This window comes from Oculina patagonica, chromosome 8, assembly GCF_052425735.1.
Source record: "Oculina patagonica isolate OP01 chromosome 8, crgOcupat, whole genome shotgun sequence".
Taxonomy (NCBI): domain Eukaryota; kingdom Metazoa; phylum Cnidaria; class Anthozoa; order Scleractinia; family Oculinidae; genus Oculina; species Oculina patagonica.
In genome coordinates, this window is record NC_135765.1 from 27,200,882 (window position 1) to 27,219,530 (window position 18,649).

The window sequence follows — 18,649 nt, forward strand, 5'->3', positions numbered from 1 at the left end:
TATCACGTCGAGATAGTCCATTTTACAGCAACTTTTACAGCAACATAATTATCGATCTTCTACTGTCAGCCATCTTGGTTTTAACATCCGCTGACCAGTTTAGTCGGTCAGTATAAAACACAGACTGCGGACTACGGACTACGGACTACGGACTGGGTATAAAACACGGACTACGGTATAAAATGCAGACTAAGCATGCAAAATGCTGCCAAACGTGACCTGATGTTAAAAATAACTAGAAGCAAGGCTGAATAAACTGAGCATCAAAGTTGTCTCACCTTCTCGCCTAGCTCGATAAAGTTAGCCTTTTTCCTACAGAAAGCCTGCTCGTAGATTACAGCAAAGTACTGTCAAAACACATTAAAATCTCTCCAATTGTGAGGAACTTAAAATTTGTGTTTGTTTCATTCGCTTTAGTCTTTGATTCTTGGATCGGAGTTGCAGTGGAGACTCGACTCAAAACTTAATATAATGTTGTCGATTTCATTACAGATAACTCGAACCTCCTGCTAAACTCGAACTTTCTCCGATCCTCCAGGTGTTTTTTCCCTAATAATTTAGTACCCTTGCTAACTCGAACTCCCAATATCTAAAACGTTTTTCGATCTCCTTTGAAGGTTCGAGTTAGTTATCGTTATTCAACTGCATATCTGGCCATCCTCAAGCGGCAGGCACGTGGGAGTTTGACAAACAACCCTAATTTGCATGACAATGAAAACCGGGTTGCCAGTAGAATTTTTTAACTTCTTCAGTACTTGAAATTTCGTACCTCTTTTTTGGTATTACAGAAGTCCGAGGGGTGTTGAATAAGCGAATGGCGAAACGTTAAAACAAACCGTGTGTTAGTGTAGCGAAAACAAGCAAAATTCGGCAAAATTCGTACGTGTCTGCCACGTGAAGCCAGACGATAATCCTCTCAACATTCGAGTTTGGAACCGGAGTTTTGAATCGCAAAATCGAGCTGCCGTTTTCAGTCTGTGTCCGAGCCAAGTGGCCCATACAGCCGGAGCTTATCCCGGTTTCCGTAGCATTAAGCGACTAGGAGTGTTGCTACTCCCCCTGGAAGGGATACTAGTCCACCGCAGGGTTACCCCCCAGCAGTAAATTCGCCGGTACCTTATACACCTGGGTGGAGAGAGGCACTGTGAGAGTATTGCATGCAGCCTCTTTTCGATTCTTGTTTCAAGTTTATCCGTGGCTCCACCCGATTTTTTTTTATTTTCCTTGAAATTTAAAACTAAACGTTTTGAGCTCATTTGCATAAATTCATAAAAGTTGTTCTGCAATGTTCCCTTTCGTAAGCGGTCAACTAGATTTTTCAGGGGCTGTCCGTCGCTATTTTGTGCAGGCCTTTATCAAATATTTATTACCCATAAGGCAAATTGAAGAAAAAGTCACGCGATTTCCAGGTTCCCTAAAACTAGCATCCCACGCAGTCCTTTTTTACTGACAAAAGAAAAAATGCGGCGGTTTAAGGCTTGAAAAAATTAATTGTAATATCCTAGACATGGGTGGATCTAGTGGCGTTAGATTGGGTGGCTAGCCACCCCCTTGATCCAAAAATTAACAGAAAAACATGAAAAAAATATAAAGAGAGTGAAACTCGATAAGGTGTTTATAAGGTGAAGGGATATTTTGCTCAGTATCAGTACAAGTGTCCTAGGTTGAACGCCCGTCTATTGTGAGTTAAAGCAAAGCATTGTCCGTCGGTGGCATCTTCTCAATGAACGTTCTTAAGACAGAAAAGTTCAAGCTTAGTTTGGTTAAGGAACAAGGACGAACTCTCTTTGTCATAAACGATAATAACCAGCCGTTCAGTTTTTCGGAAGTGCTCACAGTCGGCATCAAAGGACTCAATCGCATGGGAGGCTAAAGAGGGAAGTGTTTCTGTTTCCTCTTTAAATGCCTGTCAAGTCTGCCCTTTCCCCTAAATCTGGATGTGATGTTACAACCAGACAAAGCGTGGAACAAGGCAGAGAGCTTTCTAGGTACAGATGGAGAAATCGTAACTGGTTGTGTACTTTGGACTTGGAATGTTCTACCTGTGGAGCTTCGTCAAGCGACATCACTTGACTGTTTCAAATCTCAACTTAAAACTTATCTTTTTAAGAAGTATTTTTATAATCTATAACTTTATTTTTATTTTCATAAGATGTAAAGCGCTATTGATCAGAACATGAAAATATGCGCTATATAAATTAGCAAATTATTATTATTAAAATTATTATTATTACTTATACCTGGTTGGTTCTCAGTTGGAAACTGGAGGAGACTGATGCCGGTAACAAGAAAAGAGCCGCATTTTGAAGGCTGTCTAAGGCACCAACAGTGAACAGACCTTTCGCAGGCAAGGGATACAACTCCATCCTCGTCAAAGTGCTCGCACTCTTCAAGCTGTGTGACCCTGACATAGGAAATAGAAATTTCCAGCTGGTGTAAATGCTGGATGATCCGCTTGCATCTCGTCAATCTATGCATGTTCAGGTCAATGTAGACAGGCAGAGGCGGTTCACGCTCCCTAAAGTGCCTTGTTTCTGTATCGGATTCCTTTGATTTTTTTCTATGTGTTGTAGACAATAGGCTGATCAACGGTAAGGCATGCTTTGGACTCGTGCTTATCTTTCTTTTTCAAACCGTCTCCATTGAAAATTAAGAACATTAAGGTTTTGAGGCTAGATGGTAACGACGCTTCTTGACTATTCTCTGGAAACGATCCATAAATTTATATGCCTCGTTGCTGAAAATGTATTTTCTTATTATTGAAGCTGCCGTAGCTTGACCAAAACCTTATGCGACCTCTGTGTAATCTCGTTTCTTCAAGGCTTCTTTAAGCATGTTCCGCTTCCCTGGGCGGCCACAAACTACAAGCGCATAATTACCATAATAAACATTTTAGATTACTGCATCTAAAAATTGAAATTTTAGCGAAACCTTCAACAATGTCTTCAATTTATATATATTTTTACAACATTTAAGCATAGAACTGCAAATTACTTACGGAGTAGAGGAATATTTGCTTCTGTCCAACTGTCATTGCATCAATTCAAAATGGCGTGGTAGCGGTGCTTGAGAGTTTGTTCGTGGTAAAAAACGTTTAGCAAATTTTGCAAATTGCAAGAAAAAATTCAGGTGGAGCCACGGATAAAATTATTTAATAGTCATTAAAGAATCATTCTGCAAAGTTTGGTGCTTTTATCAACCATGTAACGATTTCTCCAAACATTTCCGCTAAGCGACCTGACTATACGTTTTCGACAGTAAAAGGTAGCTTTTCACGTTGGTGATTTCCCTCAAGGTTTCTTCTCTTTTATTTTTTATTTTTTAGTTATCTCACGTATTGACGCTATAGATATCCGAAGTAGTTATTTGTCTAGACGCAGAGAAAAAATTCAAGTTGAAAGAGTGCAGATTGAGCATTGCGTCTTCTTTTGAAAACCAAGCACTTGTATATGTCGCAAATCCAATATGGCGGCGGAAAGCTCGCAAGTAAATTCTCGGAATCTCACCGTATATTTCTCAGAAAACATCCAGTGGAACGGACGAATGTTTTGAAGGCGAACCAGTCAAATTTCAAGAACGATGAGAGCGTTAATTAAGGTAAGCCTCTTCTTTCACAGATACCGAGCAGAGCATTTTTGAGAGAATGCAGTGCCGTAGCAAGGGTAAAATAACTGGGGGGCACGCGAGCGCCGGAGGCGCGAGCCGCTAGGGGGGTGTGGGGGAATGCACCCCCCCCCCAGAAAATTTTGAAATCTAGAGGCTTGGAAATGCTATTTCCAGCGTTCTCCAAGAGCTATTTGTGATTTACGCAAATCGCGAATTATTTTCTTCCTACACTGTCTCAGCAAACCAATGCACATTGAAGAGAGTATAACACTTGCAACGTCAATTACAAAATAGAAAACCGACTGTCTCTGTATCTTGAAACCAGCAAATGTTTCACTTTTCAGAGTCATCATAGTGAGTTCGTAGTTATCAAACTGTCTGAGTTGCCTTAGAGACAAACGTAGACTTCATCGGCAGGTCGTTTTTTGAAAACTTCCCAAAGTTTAGTTCGTTTAGTTTATTTTTTAGCTGTTTAATATTGTTGTGCCTCACCCTACGTACGTTAAAAAATGAAAAGAAGTACAAATGTTATTGTTTCAAACCTTTTGGGAGATAAAATTTTATTTTCAACATTTCATACGGGTCTGTTTTTACTTTTTGGGAAAAAAACTGGGGGGGGGGGGCACGACCCCCCCCCCCCCGGCCCCTCCCCTTGCTACGGCACTGGAATTGTATTTATCGTGAAAGAAAAAATAAATTTTGATTTCGCTGTGAATCTTGACGAGCAGTTTGTGTGCTTTTCTTCGTGCCGCCTTCAACAACCGTCGATAAAAAAAGTCGTTGTTTCTAGCCGTGGTTTGCATTTAAACGTATTTTATATGCTCAGTCCGCATTTTATACCGTAGTCCGTATTCTATACCCAGTCCTCAGTTTGAGTCCGCATTTGTGTTTATACCCAGCCCGTAGTCCGCAGTCCGCAGTCCGCAGTCCGCAGTCCGCAGTCCGCAGTCCGTGGCAAAGTCCGTGGTGTTTTATACTGAGCGATTAAACTGGTCAGCGGATGTTAAAACCAAGATGGCTGACAGTAGAAGATCGATATGTTGCTGTAAAAGTTGCTGTAAAATGGACTATCTCGACGTGATAATTTCCGTTCAGATAAAAGCGGATTGCAAGGTGATTTCTTCCTTCGCTGCGAGATAAATGTACTAGTGATCGAACAAAATTCTCCTCTTTTTGGTACTGAAGTTGGTTCGAATTGTTAAGATGACAACATGGCGAAATCCGCCGAGTAGCACTTGTTTCGCCCCTTGTCAACAACCGAAGGAGTAGAGAACGGCCAAATATTTTTACATATTCTCAGAGCGGAAGGATGGAGCTTGCCGCTGATATGCAGTTTAACTTGTGAGTACGAGCCACTTTTGATATTTTACTACATAAAGTTAAGGAAAATTTGAGCTGGCCTTTAACATCCAAAATAGCCAAACTTTAGATCCTCGTCTCTTTCTTGATAATCAAAGTTTTTCAATGCGGTTCATCCAGTTTAAAAGGCCAAGGCTTGTTGTTTACAAATATCGGTATTTAAGCGATGTAGCTGCAATATTTGTATTAGAGCGAATGGTTGGACTTTACCAAATTTCACAATCCGGCCAATGGCCATCGAGGCCACCAGAAGGTGTAAAAGGTTTTCCTCCAGATTTCATAAAGAAAGCAATTTTTCTCCAGTCTAATTCCATATTTGTTACTTACTTATAATAAGAAATTACTGGAGGGATTTTGAGCGAATTCTATTTACTGAGCCAAATTAAGTTTGTGGATCTAAAGGAGACATTCTCTTAATAATAATAATAATAATCGATATTTTAACAGGATGACCCCTTCAGTCGCAGGACTGGTATCAACGGGGGCCCTGTGTAAAATAAAACAAATTTAAAGTAAAAAAAGAGTATGTATAAAATATCTATCTATCTATAAAAACTACTTTAAAAAGATACTGCTAAAATGCTAAAAAAAAAGTTTAAAAGAAGTACTAGTGTTCTCATAAAAATAAGTAAATTACGAATTAAAAATGTTCTAAAAATAACCTAAGAATAAAAAGCAGAGATAGCTTGGAAACGTTCCTTTGCCCAATTAAAAATGGATGCACCATAATAATAAAAAGACTTTTTTGCGACATCTAAATGAATGTTTGGAAGTATAATGTCAGTAAAAGACGATCTAGTGCATCTCTGAAAAAATACGAAGAGGCATATTTCCTTGCTCTGTAGAGCTCAACCAGGGCCTGGATGGGGGGGGGGGGGGGTTGGGTACTTGGGATTTCAAGTGGCGGGGATGATCGAATGGGGCAGAAATGAAGACTCAAAAAAACTACAGCCAGTTGGGATGACCATTATATAATAACTGCTTTCTTTACGTACAAGTAGTAGTCAATTATTTTATTCATTAGAATATTTTGAATTTACATTTTTGTATTGAATAACTAGTTAATAATTTGTTTGTATGTTTCTCCCCTTAGACTTACATAGAATTATACCCAGAGAATGTTGTGGTGTTCACATTAAACAACCTCAAGAATTTTATCAAGCCGTTGGTGGAGAATCCTTCAGATGAATACAAAAGAATTGGTTTGTTTGTTTTGGTGTTTTTTCAATAATTTCGCGAGTCAAATGGTAAACAAAAATCACACTTTCGTAATCGCAGTTGCTAATTCAGAGCACCATTATGACTTTTGTTAGCCTGCCTACCGTCGCTTGCATCTAAGCGTGAACACGAGCTGCCGAAACCACAGGTAGCCCAAGCTCCTAAAGGAGCCGTCAACATATAGACCACATACGACATTGCGTAATAACGTTATTATAAGGGTTTGTATGGGAATATAACGATCGTAAAAAATAATTCAAAATAGAGGAAAAATATCCAATAAAATTCACTTAACTATCCTCTTCTGTCTATATCTTGTGTTTCTATGCCGTTTGGAGGCGATTTGAAGCCATTTCAGTGGGTTTTAGGTTCGCCGGTTTCCTATCATTTAAGGGTTTGTATGGGAATATAACGATCGTAAAAAATAATTCAAAATAAAGGGGAAAATATCCGATAAAATCGACTTACCTATCCTCTTCTATGCAAATCTTTTGTTTCTATGCCGTTTGGGGGCGTTTTGAAGCGATTCCAGTGGGTTTTAGGTTCGCTGGTTTCCTCTCTCTATATAATTCCTTATATATAGAGAGGAAACCAGCGAACCTAAAACCCACTGGAATCGCTTCAAAACGCCCCCAAACGGCATAGAAACACAAGATTTACATAGAAGAGGATAGGTAAGTCGATTTTATCGGATATTTTCCCTTTATTTTGAATTATTTTTTTACGATCGTTGTTCCCATACAAACCCTTAAATGATAGGAAACCGGCGAACCTAAAACCCACTGAAATGGCTTCAAATCGCCTCCAAACGGCATAGAAACACAAGATATAGACAGAAGAGGATAGTTAAGTGAATTTTATTGGATACTTTTCCTCTATTTTGAATTATTTTTTACGATCGCTATATTCCCATACAAACCCTTATAATAACGTTATTACGCAATGTCGTATGTGGTCTATATGTTGACGGCTCCTTTAGGAGCTTGGGCTACCTGTGCCGAAACATGATCTTATTGGGTATCAAACATGGCATGTTTCGTCATGAAACATTGAAGTTTAGCAGACCGTAACGGCAACTTTCACGCTCAAAATGCTCACCATAAACACTGAGAACAGACGAAACTTTGCACCAGAAGTGATTCAAGTGAACCTGCAAATGCATATTGACACAGATCAGGATCAATTTGTCGAAGGAAGTCTTGATATTCAATCTTTCCGCCATTTCGACTGTTTCGAAACTGGAATGTGTTGAAGTTACGGCGCAAAAGTTGCCGTTGCGGTCTGCTAAACTTTAAACGTTTGATGACCAATCATGCCATGTTTGATACCCAATTAGATCATGTTTCGGCGGCATGTGTTTTCACGTTAGATGCAAGCGACGGTATATTTGCCAAGCACATTAAAAATTGACACAGACCGTGTATAAGCACTAGTTGAGTCATGGGCAAGACAAAAGGATACAGTCATGTACTTTTTTCACATCTCTCCATGACAACATAAACATTGTCATTCTTTGAAGTAGAAAAGTTTCATTTTGCAATCCATTTAATTTTAATTGTGATCATAGTGGATTGCAGTTAATCACAGATTGATTGCATGTCAAGCTTTTTCTGATTATAAATGAGAAAAGTATCTGCAATCCGCTGTGATCCATTGTGTAGTTCCATAAATTCTTCATACCTCCCCCCCCCCCCCCCGCGCCCACAACTCCTCTGGAAATTTAAATTAAGCTTCATTCATTTCCTTAAAGTTTTTGGTCTATGAGACCCCTCCCACCCCCAGATTGTGATTGCCTTCATTCATCTGGTTGCAATCGTTTGCAGCCATATGAAAGCCAAAAACGAACCGGTCAATCAGATTGCATGTTATCAAAATGTACTGATGTACAGAATATGCATTATTTCAGTTGAAGTTGAAGCTTTGTTAAAATTTTGTTGTTGCATTCTTGTTCTCCATAGCTGAAGCCTCGTCTCTACAAAAGATTTCTTATGCAGAATACAATGATGCCATGAAAAACATGGATACAAACTATCTGTTGGCACTGGACTTTCTGATGGTAGTTTTTTGCCAGGAAGGTACGTAGCATGTGTTAACTTTTAATCATGAAAGAGCCCTGCAAATAAGTGATTAAAAACTTGCGGTTGGGATTAAATAAAATTTGCTTAGTCCAGAATCTACCTTATTATAGGAATATAACGAAGCATTTTAACAACGCGAACAAAATGTACGCGTAATAAAATTAAGGCGAATTGTCGAAAATTTATGTTTACATGCATTTAATTAACGCGAATTCTCGTGTGGTGTGTGCTTACATGCTGTTCATAAACGCGAATTTGTTGCGTAGTAATCTTTATAGCAAGCTGCGCTCTTCAAAAGACAGAACAAAAACGTCCAACATCAGAACTTGAGGTTTAATTCCGATAAACCATACATAACAAAGATATTTCAACAGACCAAAAAGTGACTAATATTCAATGCATGGGTCCAGGGATGGAATACATCCAGTCCTGGCGCTTTCTTCTGCCTCTGCTATCCCTGCAGCTTTGACGGAGAAGTAGATGATGTGTTAACATAACTTACCCGGTGTCTTAAAATAACAATGCTGTAAAATAGAGCGATTTTAATTAACAATGACTTAAATTAAGGTACATTAAATTAACGCGAATTTTTGAAATTCGCGTTAATTACATGTATCGTTAATTTCCTATAATAAGGTATTTGCTCACTCACGCTAGTAATGTAACAAAACTAATTCGAAGTGGGGGCAAATTTGATCAAAGCAACAAAGAGAACATTAAGTATGTTAAAATGTAAGACATTTTTATGATGCGATATGTTATTTTACAGATCATGAACCCTGCAAGGCATTCTCCAAGACATTAAGACGCATAGTGCGAACTTTTGATAGGGCAGGAGAATCCAGCATCACCACAGCATATGTGAAGACATCATTACATAAAAAGAGATTTGTAAGTATTACCTTATTATAGGAAATTAACGCGTCATGAAATAAACGCGAATTTTACATTTTCGCGTTAATTAAAGTCGCGTTAATTTTTGTTAACGTTAATTTCCGCGCCGTTAATTAAGTGGAGCGTTAATTTCCATGACGTTAATTTCCATTATTTTGGCCCCAATTTTTCGCTACAGTCCAGATGTTCTTGACTCCAAGGAAAAAGCATAGTTTTATCTGCCACTATCATTGATACTGCGAAGAAAGCTCAAAGTGGGAAAAGTACCACGAACATTGTTTTCGTTTAAGATTATACGCCTACAAGTGTTGAACTAAACTTGTCCCTGTTGTGTACGTCGCGTTAATTTCCTTTATTTTAAAATGTTACCCCCTCTTTCGCGTTAATGTCCTTTATTGGGAAGTAATGTTTTCTTCAATTCGTGTTAATTTAAGTCGCGTTAATTTCAAATACCTTAATTGACACAAGCGTTAATTTTCTATAATAAGGTAAATTTAACTTTTTTATACTCACAAGCTTAATGTAGTTCGTGGGAAATTTAATTTGCAGTTTTGTATCTAGATTGTAGTTTGAGGCATGGCACATGCTACTTCTTGTCCTATCTAAAAAGCCGTTAAAGAGCGTTTTCACTCACGTGAAAACTCACTCAGCATCTAGGCAAATTTATTTATTATAAATAAAAAGGAAGCGTTTACATAAGAAAAGACTAAATTTCCCATAGGATGGCGTGGGACTCCAACATGGCCCCCGTTTCATTGTTTTGGAACACCGATATAGCCGCCGTGACGTCATCTAAGGCCTTGCACGTGATTTGTTTTTGTTCAATCAAAAAGCCGTTATGTCTAGCCGTCATTGTAGCTTGCAAGTTTAACAACTTGATTGATTGGACAGAAACATTACTTTGCAGAAACAAAAGTCAGTTTCCATAAAAATTGTGTTTACTTACTTTTTTCAGGAAGGAGAAAACTTTCCAGTTATTCATCTTCATTTGACAAAGTCCAGCGACGATTTTATTCAATACACTGGGGAACTGGGATATGAAGAACTCATGGATTTTATAACAAGTCATACAAAGTAATGTAAACTGTTAAATACATAACTACTCATGACAGCTAAATTAATTGCATTTTACCTCCTAGAGACAAATAACTTGACTGAACTAATAAACTTCTGAAATGTCATTCTCTATTAAAAACGTTAACTAAAAGCACCACATGAAAGTACTGCTAATTAGCTTTCATTTGAATGGTCACAAATAGTCCAGACATTAGATGTTTTCGTTCTTTCCGCCCTCGCAAACCTAGGACCCATACGTGTAAGTCAGGAAATGATGAGCTAAAGTCAAGAAGTTAGTAGATCGCTAATGCCAGTTACGCGGGCGAACGCGCAAAAATGTCGATTTTAATCTTCAGCTTTCTTTGTATTCCCCCGACTAATCGCTTTTAGTTTGAGTCTTCTGAGTACATGGCCTTCAGAATCTTGTAAGATAGGAGTCGCAAACTTATGAGTGATAGTTATTTTCTTTTCTTATCTATGTGTTGGTGCAAACTGTTATTTCGATTTCCTAGGCTCAAGAGGCCCGTATCTCTTCCCCCAAGTTTGTCAGATGTGGTTCCCATCTTATTCCTTGATACTAGCGAACAAAAGGAAGATAGCGAAGAATTTCTGGAAGAACTGGAAGAGGACAGAGAGTCTTATGAATCTTCTGAAGGAACTGAATACGATTCAGAAGCATTGCCAGGTACCATAAAGGTGTTACATTAGACGACTTGCAAATAGACTACTGGTAGTCTATCTTTTCTGTTAGGGTCCGAGGAGCGCGCGGTTACTGATCAGGAACGCGAGCAAAGTGGTTGAATTGGCGGGTGGATGAGAAGGGGCTTGGGATGGAGAAGGGAGAAGGGGGCGTGCAATGCAATGCACTAGCATCCCATTCAGATAAGTAATAAGTAATGATACATTTTTTAAAATTTATTTGTGATGTCTTTGCAGATGAAGAGACTGAAGATGACGAAGTATCAGCATCAATTCAGAAAGCCAAACCCATCGTTGTCCCAGAGAGCCTGGTACCCGCGCTGACTGACAAAACATTCGATGTCATCAAGAACGAAAATGATTTATTGGTTGTCGACTTCTTCCAACCTTGTAAGTTCGGCGTGGTGGTATATTGTTCAGGCTGAAAAATATGCAGCGCTTTGGTACAAGTCAATTATTTTTTATAAGGCGAAAAACTTGGCACTGAATGCTCATAGAAACGTCAGGAGTGGCCAGGCCTCATACACGTAAACTGATTGCTTAATTTACGTATAGAAAAAGGCTCGCTTATTTACACAGCCTGGTGCGAACACTCGAGAAAGCAAGGGCGAGTATTGACATTTCTTATGTGCTTATAAATACTCTCTAACGTTCTTGATTGTTTAAAGTAGGCTCTGTAAACAAGAAAGGGCCATTTTCCAATAAAAAATGCCTTGATAATACGTCTTAATTGTGTTACATCGATACGAAAGACGAGTGCTAAGCCAATCAAAAAACGCATTGGTCGCCATTTAATTAAATAATCTTTATTTATGTGCCCAATTAACATAGCAATGCCGTTGTACATTTTACGTCGAGTGTCATTACATTTTTATATCACTGTTTTCTTTGGTTAATTTGCATTCCAGGGGACTCAAGATGTAAAGCTTTCTTACAGCCCTATGTCGATGCTGCCACTCATCTAAGTAAGTGTTGATAAAATTTCGCGAACTTCCGAACATAGGCAACACCCCCCCCCCTTTAAAAAAAGCTATCCCCGAACATTTGCTTTGCTCAGAAATTAAGTTTCTTTCCCGATTGCAGATCTCAGTCGCAAAAGATCTACTACCCCTCCCTTCCCCCTTTCCTCCCTTTTACCTCTCATTGGTATTTTATATAGGACCTTTCTGAAAACCACTGTATAGTGAATGAAGGCTTCCTAATAAAAGATTATTATTATTATTATTATTATTATTATTATTATTATTATTATTATTATTATTATATCTTTGCTTTATGTTTTAAGACAGCTGAATGTTAGAATTACAATGTAACGCTCTCTTGAGAGTTTGATATATCTTCGTCATCTAAACTAAAACTAAGGAGTGGATAGAAAAATAAAAGCGTAAAAATCTAAACTAATTAAGATCAGGGCCGGGTTGTTCGAAAGACGATTAACGCTAACTCAGGATTAAAAGATGATCAAGATTTTACATTCTCTTGTTTTAAAGGGTTTCCCAAAGCTTATATTTTGTTAAGTTTGAGATTGGTCCATGTCAAAACTGTGGGACAGAAAATATTAACAGAAAACCTCAACGAAATTATATAAAATTGAAATCAAATTTCACGCTAATCCTGGATTAGCTAAACCAACGTCACGGTAAGTTAAAGTATTAAAGAGGGGGGAATTTGTTAATAGACCTCAAATTTTGGCATCCTTTCCAGCCAGATTTACATAGAAATATTTTTTGTCAGTATTGACTACAATATATTTTTTAACAGGTAACCTTGATGTTGGAGATTTTGCTATCAAGTTGGCCCGTGTTAACTGTTTTGACTGGACTGATGTGTGTCAAAAGAATAACATCACTGTTTATCCCACAATCAAAATGTTTCGGTGAGTTTTGTGTAAATTTTGTATCGAAAATCAGACGACCTTTTCGTACAATTCGTGATTTACAGGTATGAGTGGGGTTTTGAAAAGTAACAAAATTGTACGAGCCTTTAGGCAAGTGCAATTTCATTACAAATTGTACGAGATCATAAATTGTACGAGAAGGTGATAAAATTTAAATTTTTATGTACTACATTTAAGGAAATTACGAAAGAAAACAATTCAAATTTCCAACTAATTTGTCATCGAATTAATTGATTTTCCTGCAGCAAGGGCTCCGATGAAGTCATTTACAATGGGCCACTAGACAGCGATCATCTGTCCAAAGCAGTTTTGTTGTAAGTATACCCCTTATTGTCGGTTAACAAGAACTTGCCTTTGGCTGGAAACTTGACTCCAATAACTTTTCTGAGTCCGCGGTTTTCAGCGGGGATGTTGTTAAGTAACATGACGTATACGATATTTCTCATTGACGTCACAACTTGCTTAGTGCTCATTTTGTCTGCTATATACAGTTAAGCGTAGAATACAGGCGCCATTTTGGATTCAAAAATAGAGAAGGCTTGGGATAAGTTGAAAAAATCGACCTAGGGTGTAGGAGTGGGGCGACTCCAAGATAGCGGTCAGGCACACCGACAAAATTTAACAGAAAATCCTCTGTTTTCGTATCTCTTTTTAGTAAACTCAGTCAAGGCGGTCTTCTATTTCATAAGGGATTCGTAATTCGTCTGACTAATGTGTCAAATTATCTTGTTCTTAGACTTCAACCTTCTGTGCCTTTGACGCTTAACAGTAAGGACGAAGTTAACATGTTTTTTGATGGTAAACTCCCCAAGTTGGCCAACACAGCAACTGACATTGCAGTTGTAGGCATGTTCTTGGATAACAACGACAAAGGTACGTGTTTAAAGTTGGGCGAGACACTTTACTCTCATAGTGCCTCCTCTCCACTCAGGTCTATGAATGGGTACCAGTGACTTTATAGCTGGGAGTTACCCTGCAATGGACTAGCATCCCATCCAGGGAGGAGTAAAAATACTCTTCTTTGCTTTATGCTACAGAAACCGGGATACGCTCTGACAGTATGGGTTACTAGGCTCGGACCCAGACTCTTTTTCTGTTTGCTAAACGTTCGTTTTAAGATGGGCAACAAAGCTTTCAAATTTTCGATCACTGCTCAATGCAGTCTCATCTACCTCATATGTAGGGAAAACAACGGCGCCCACCAATCTTACAATGGACAATGTTGTAGTTTAAAACGAATTTCAGGTCAAAGTTATTTCAAACTAGTTTAGATTGTTTTTTTTTCTTTGTGCAAGGTTGGAAATCAGTCTGGAACAAAGAAAAATACAACGCAAACTACATGTTTGAAATCGTTTTGATCTGAAATTCGTTTTAAACTTCAACGAATATAACATATGTAATATATTTTTCCCTTTTATGTCTAGAAAATATATTTTTCATTTGGCTGACGATGAACCGAAAATTGTACCACATGACTTCAATTAGGACTGTTCATAAGTGAATCCTTGTACGTTTTTTTATGCTGACCTGTAAACCTGGCTAATTTGTAACCATGTAAATGAAAGCTGTTGAAGACTACATTTAGATGGATCTACTTTTCATCCCTTTTTGTAACAAAACATTTGTTTCTTTTTTTACAGAATTCAAAGCCTTTGAATCTGCAGCACAATCTCTGTACAGCAAGTTTCTCCTGGGTTATGTAACTGGTGAAACAGCCAGGACCTTGTAAGTCCATGCTTCTTCCTTTATATCCGGTGAACTTTTGTTCAAACAGAGAGCATTATGTTAAGTACATTGAGTATACTACGAGTATAGCATGTGTGCATTGAGTTTCTTATTTCTTAAAGCTGTTTCACACGTTCGACGCAAGCAATGCTCACATATCGAGGTAAACGCAAGCATATTTAGATACGCAGCGCATTACAGATCGTTATCCAAGGAAGGGGTCGAGCCGCCATCTTGGTTAAGATCTAGTCGTGGGGTAACCTGCGATCAGGCGTTTTTTCCCTTGCAAAGACGAGAGAGGGAAAAAGAACGCCTGATACATTTATTTAACCGGCCGCCAACCGCCCCCAAATTTAAATTAACTAAGGTGTCGTAGACTGTCAAACCACTCTTTGTAGATGGCGGCAAATTCGGGACTCGGATTTCTTCGAGGCGTGAAAAACGTCTGCAGAAAAATTATACATGTACAGCCTGTATAAAACGTCGACGTACTAAAATAAAAATGCTTTTAGTAGCAGGGAGAAATGACGCTCGCGAATATATATTTATCAGCGATAGACGCCGTCCCTTACAACTCACAAAAAAGGAATTTACAGATGAGCTGTTTCACGGCGCGGATAGCATCGTGTAGCTTTAAGTTAACACTGTAAACATTCCAACACCTCTGGAATATTGTTTGGTGAATTTGTTTTCCCGAAACTCATTCGATGAACTGCCAAAACACTGTCACGAAAACAAATTACGCATTGTCGAACACTCTATCTGTTCTGCATTCACGGAGAATTACACTTGAAATTTGTCAGGGCTTCAGCTAACGTAGAAGAAAAATCGTCCTCGAAATTAACACGCCTCGTCTAAGCCATTAGCATCAGCTTTTGACCGGAAGTCTCGTTGAAATACTACAGCCAATCAGTCCACACCGCTTCATTTAGTATTGTTTCTCGACCAATCAGAAGAAAAACCAGAATCCGGTTTTTTACATACGATTCGACAAGTAAATGTATCATGCCCTCCTTCCCCGGAGTGGTAAGTAGGGAGGGAGGGGATGATCTCAGGTTAGTCGTGGGGAAATGGCACCATTTTTATTGGCCTGCACGGTTCACACGTCAAATTTTGTCACACATTCCGTACGCTTGCGTTACAGTAGTTCACATGTAGTACCGTAGTTTAAGTGCCTTGAAATCGCAACTCAATAAAGCTTGCAAAGACTATGACCAAGAGAAAATCAGGTGTGAAACAACGGTTCCAATAAAGAATAATTTTGTTTCTGCACTCTACTCAATGTTACCCGGTTACAGCAAAAAATTCGTGTGTGTAGTGTAAAACCAATCAGAACATAGGACTCTTTTCTCAGCCAATAAAATACACATTTCATCAACCACGTGTTTCTGTTCACGTAACTTTTCCCGCGCTCAGCATCGGCTTCATGTTTTATTTCGTCTTCGGATTGGTTAATCGTGCACACGTGCTCATTGTGTCTGTAGTGATTGGTTGTTTGATCGAATGACTCACAAGTTGTGTTGGCGGTTTACAGATCTGCTGAATATGGCCTCCGTCTTCCCTCGCTTCTGGTGTTCAAACGAAATGACCCTTATCAGCCGATGGACGTGTTTGAAGGCCAGTTCACCATTCAGTCTATTGTGGATTTTGTTCTTCGATCAAACATGCCGTCGTTTGTAAGTAAAAATGCATCATTCTATCTCTGTTCAAAAGTAATTCGCATTTACTTTGGTTTTGAATTACTACGCTTTGTGATTAGTTTAAAACACTCTCGCCAATTTCTCAATCAATCAGAAGTAAAATCAATCTTGACTCGCTCGCGCACGTTTTCCCGCACTTCACACCGGTTACATTTTACATATATCAATTTAAAACAAAATTAATTTAAAAACCTCGCTTTTACGCTGAACAAGTTGCCTGTAACATTAAAGACTGTGGATGAAACCCTAGTGGGTGTTACCATTCAAATGAAAGCTATTGAGCAGTGCTTTTATGTGGTACTGTTCATTTTGCTGTACAGGGTGATTCTAACTTTCAAGTCTGTGGCTGAAACTCTTATGTATGACCATTAAATTGAAAGCTACAGAGCAGTACATTCATGTAATATGTAATACCGTTGAACTTTTTGTACAAGGTGGTTCTTACTTTTGAGTTCGCGTGAACATTTAACATTGTTTTAATGTTTACCTCTGCAGGGCGAGCTTACACCTGTTAACCTTCCAATGTACCTAACACAAAAGAAGCCTGTCCTGATCGTATTCCGAGCTGATGGTGAAGATTCTGTCACTACTCCGGTCATGAAAAAACTAGCACGGGACAAATCCCTGCCGTCGGTGTCGCTTTGTTGGATGCCCGTGTAAGTATAACTGTTATGCATTTTTCGTTTGTCTTGTAACCTCCATTCTGATCGGCTACAGAAAACTGTTACTGTACGACAGTTATAACTTGGGATGAAAGGTATCTTTTCAGAAATGTGACTTGCGTATCAGGCGCCTGTGTAAAATTGGGCGCGTATTTTGGAATCGCGAAAGGTGCGTTAAAGCCGTCTCGCACCTCAGTTTCGCGTTTTCCAAATGCGCGCCAAAAATTATACAGGCGCCTGCTATGCAGGCTAACAAAAAGGAAGAGAGATAGTAAAGTTTGGGAAAGATTGTTACAGATTACGATGGGTCGACAGAAAATCTCGCTCAGTTGACTCAAAACCACATGTGTAAAACTACTGCCTTTCTTGAGAGACATTAAATTCCACTTTTTAAAATGATCCCCTTCTCTGGCCCACCCTGATTATCACTCCGTAGGGTGTATTGGAGACCCCGTAAGAAAATAATGGAGGTTAAACGATATAGCATCAGTTTGTGTGAACAGGCGCCCTAGCAGGGTAAAGGGCGGGGAAAAAATCGGCGAGGGGAGACTGGTCTCCTCTTGCACAGACGGAACTCGGGTCACTTCGCTCGTCGTTCTAGTCACGCCCTGTAACCCCCCCCCCCCCCTCCCCCCGTACTGTCCAAGGAGCGTATTGACAGGCCATATGACATAAACACAAACAATTTATAGTTATCATTTTTTAACGTTTCTAAGGTTTTCCTCTCATTGATGTTTCAGTTATTCAAACAATGATGTAAACGCCGAGATCTTGAAATCTTACACCGGAAGCAGCGAGGCTCTTCCCGCATTGGTTCTGGTAAATCATGCTAAGGTTGGTCCAATATTGGTTTTGTAATGTAATCCTAGTATTGTAAGTATTGCTGGTGTATAGTGGCGATAATGACACGGAAAAAGCGTCGTTTAAGAATCACAATGTGTCCTGAATTGGACATGGTGTTCTGTGGAAATGAGGCTGGCTTCACGTGGATTTAGTTAAAGAAAACCAAATTCTTCAAACCAACACTGAAAGAAATGTACAGTTGTTAGAAGGAGAATCTATGTTGTGATCGAAAGGAAAATTAAATAAATAACTTTAAATCTATGTATCTAAGAGGCAAAGTCTGTCATCTCGATCTTTATGTCCCAAGTGTGGCTAAAATGTAAATTCTCTTTACCATGTCAGTACATTGTCACAAGCAGACGGTTAGTGAGATTAACGAAATTCATCAACTAGGGGACATTTTATTGGTGTAACACTTAATCATCGAAACTAACATTAAAAAATATAATTACAAGCCTGAATTTTTTAAGGGTTTAATCTTTCTACCCCTGTTATAAAATAAGAGTTATTAGCTTGTCGAAAAAACTTCCCTGCTATTAAGTGCTTTTCGTCATTTGCTGCTAATGTTACACATTTGATGTGCTCTTTTAGGGAGCCGTATATCACTTTAAAGAAGAGGTTACCAAACCTGCAGCCGTGAAAAGCTGGGTTGAAGATATTCTCTCTGGGAAAGTGCAGCCGACGGGTGAGTGATAGTTACAATTCTATAGAAAAAAAAAACTCTACCGCATTTGAATCAATCTATTAACCAACGAACGCATTGTTTCTGGAATTTCTCGAAAACTCTTTGAATTTTTAAATTTTCTTCCTAAGCCCTAAAAAAAATAGTTAAAATATTCTCTTTAATTTTTAACACCTTCTCCTGGAAAACTCCTGTAATTTTATAGTTATATTAAAAAACAAAACAAATGA

At 38.7% G+C, this 18,649-nt stretch overlaps 2 protein-coding genes across 4 annotated transcripts in view; both read left to right on the forward strand.

Annotated features, from left to right (window-relative positions):
* LOC144663697 (thioredoxin domain-containing protein 16-like) overlaps positions 1-18,649 on the forward strand; it is a 28,687-nt gene that overhangs the window by 8,202 nt on the left and 1,836 nt on the right. For both annotated transcript variants that reach the window (XM_078524726.1, XM_078524728.1), the window contains 15 exons: positions 6,059-6,167; positions 8,142-8,258; positions 9,031-9,152; positions 10,111-10,229; positions 10,724-10,896; positions 11,148-11,300; positions 11,819-11,875; positions 12,672-12,786; positions 13,053-13,121; positions 13,544-13,680; positions 14,448-14,532; positions 16,067-16,208; positions 16,728-16,888; positions 17,635-17,728; positions 18,329-18,422. In XM_078524726.1, the coding sequence (XP_078380852.1) occupies positions 6,059-6,167; positions 8,142-8,258; positions 9,031-9,152; positions 10,111-10,229; positions 10,724-10,896; positions 11,148-11,300; positions 11,819-11,875; positions 12,672-12,786; positions 13,053-13,121; positions 13,544-13,680; positions 14,448-14,532; positions 16,067-16,208; positions 16,728-16,888; positions 17,635-17,728; positions 18,329-18,422 (1,747 nt within the window). The remainder of the gene's footprint in view (positions 1-6,058; positions 6,168-8,141; positions 8,259-9,030; positions 9,153-10,110; positions 10,230-10,723; positions 10,897-11,147; positions 11,301-11,818; positions 11,876-12,671; positions 12,787-13,052; positions 13,122-13,543; positions 13,681-14,447; positions 14,533-16,066; positions 16,209-16,727; positions 16,889-17,634; positions 17,729-18,328; positions 18,423-18,649) is intronic.
* Positions 4,613-18,649, forward strand: part of LOC144663756 (uncharacterized) — a 99,119-nt gene continuing 85,082 nt past the window's right edge. For both annotated transcript variants that reach the window (XM_078524815.1, XM_078524814.1), the window contains exon 1: positions 4,613-4,947. The gene's annotated coding sequence lies outside the window, so the exon portion shown is untranslated. The remainder of the gene's footprint in view (positions 4,948-18,649) is intronic.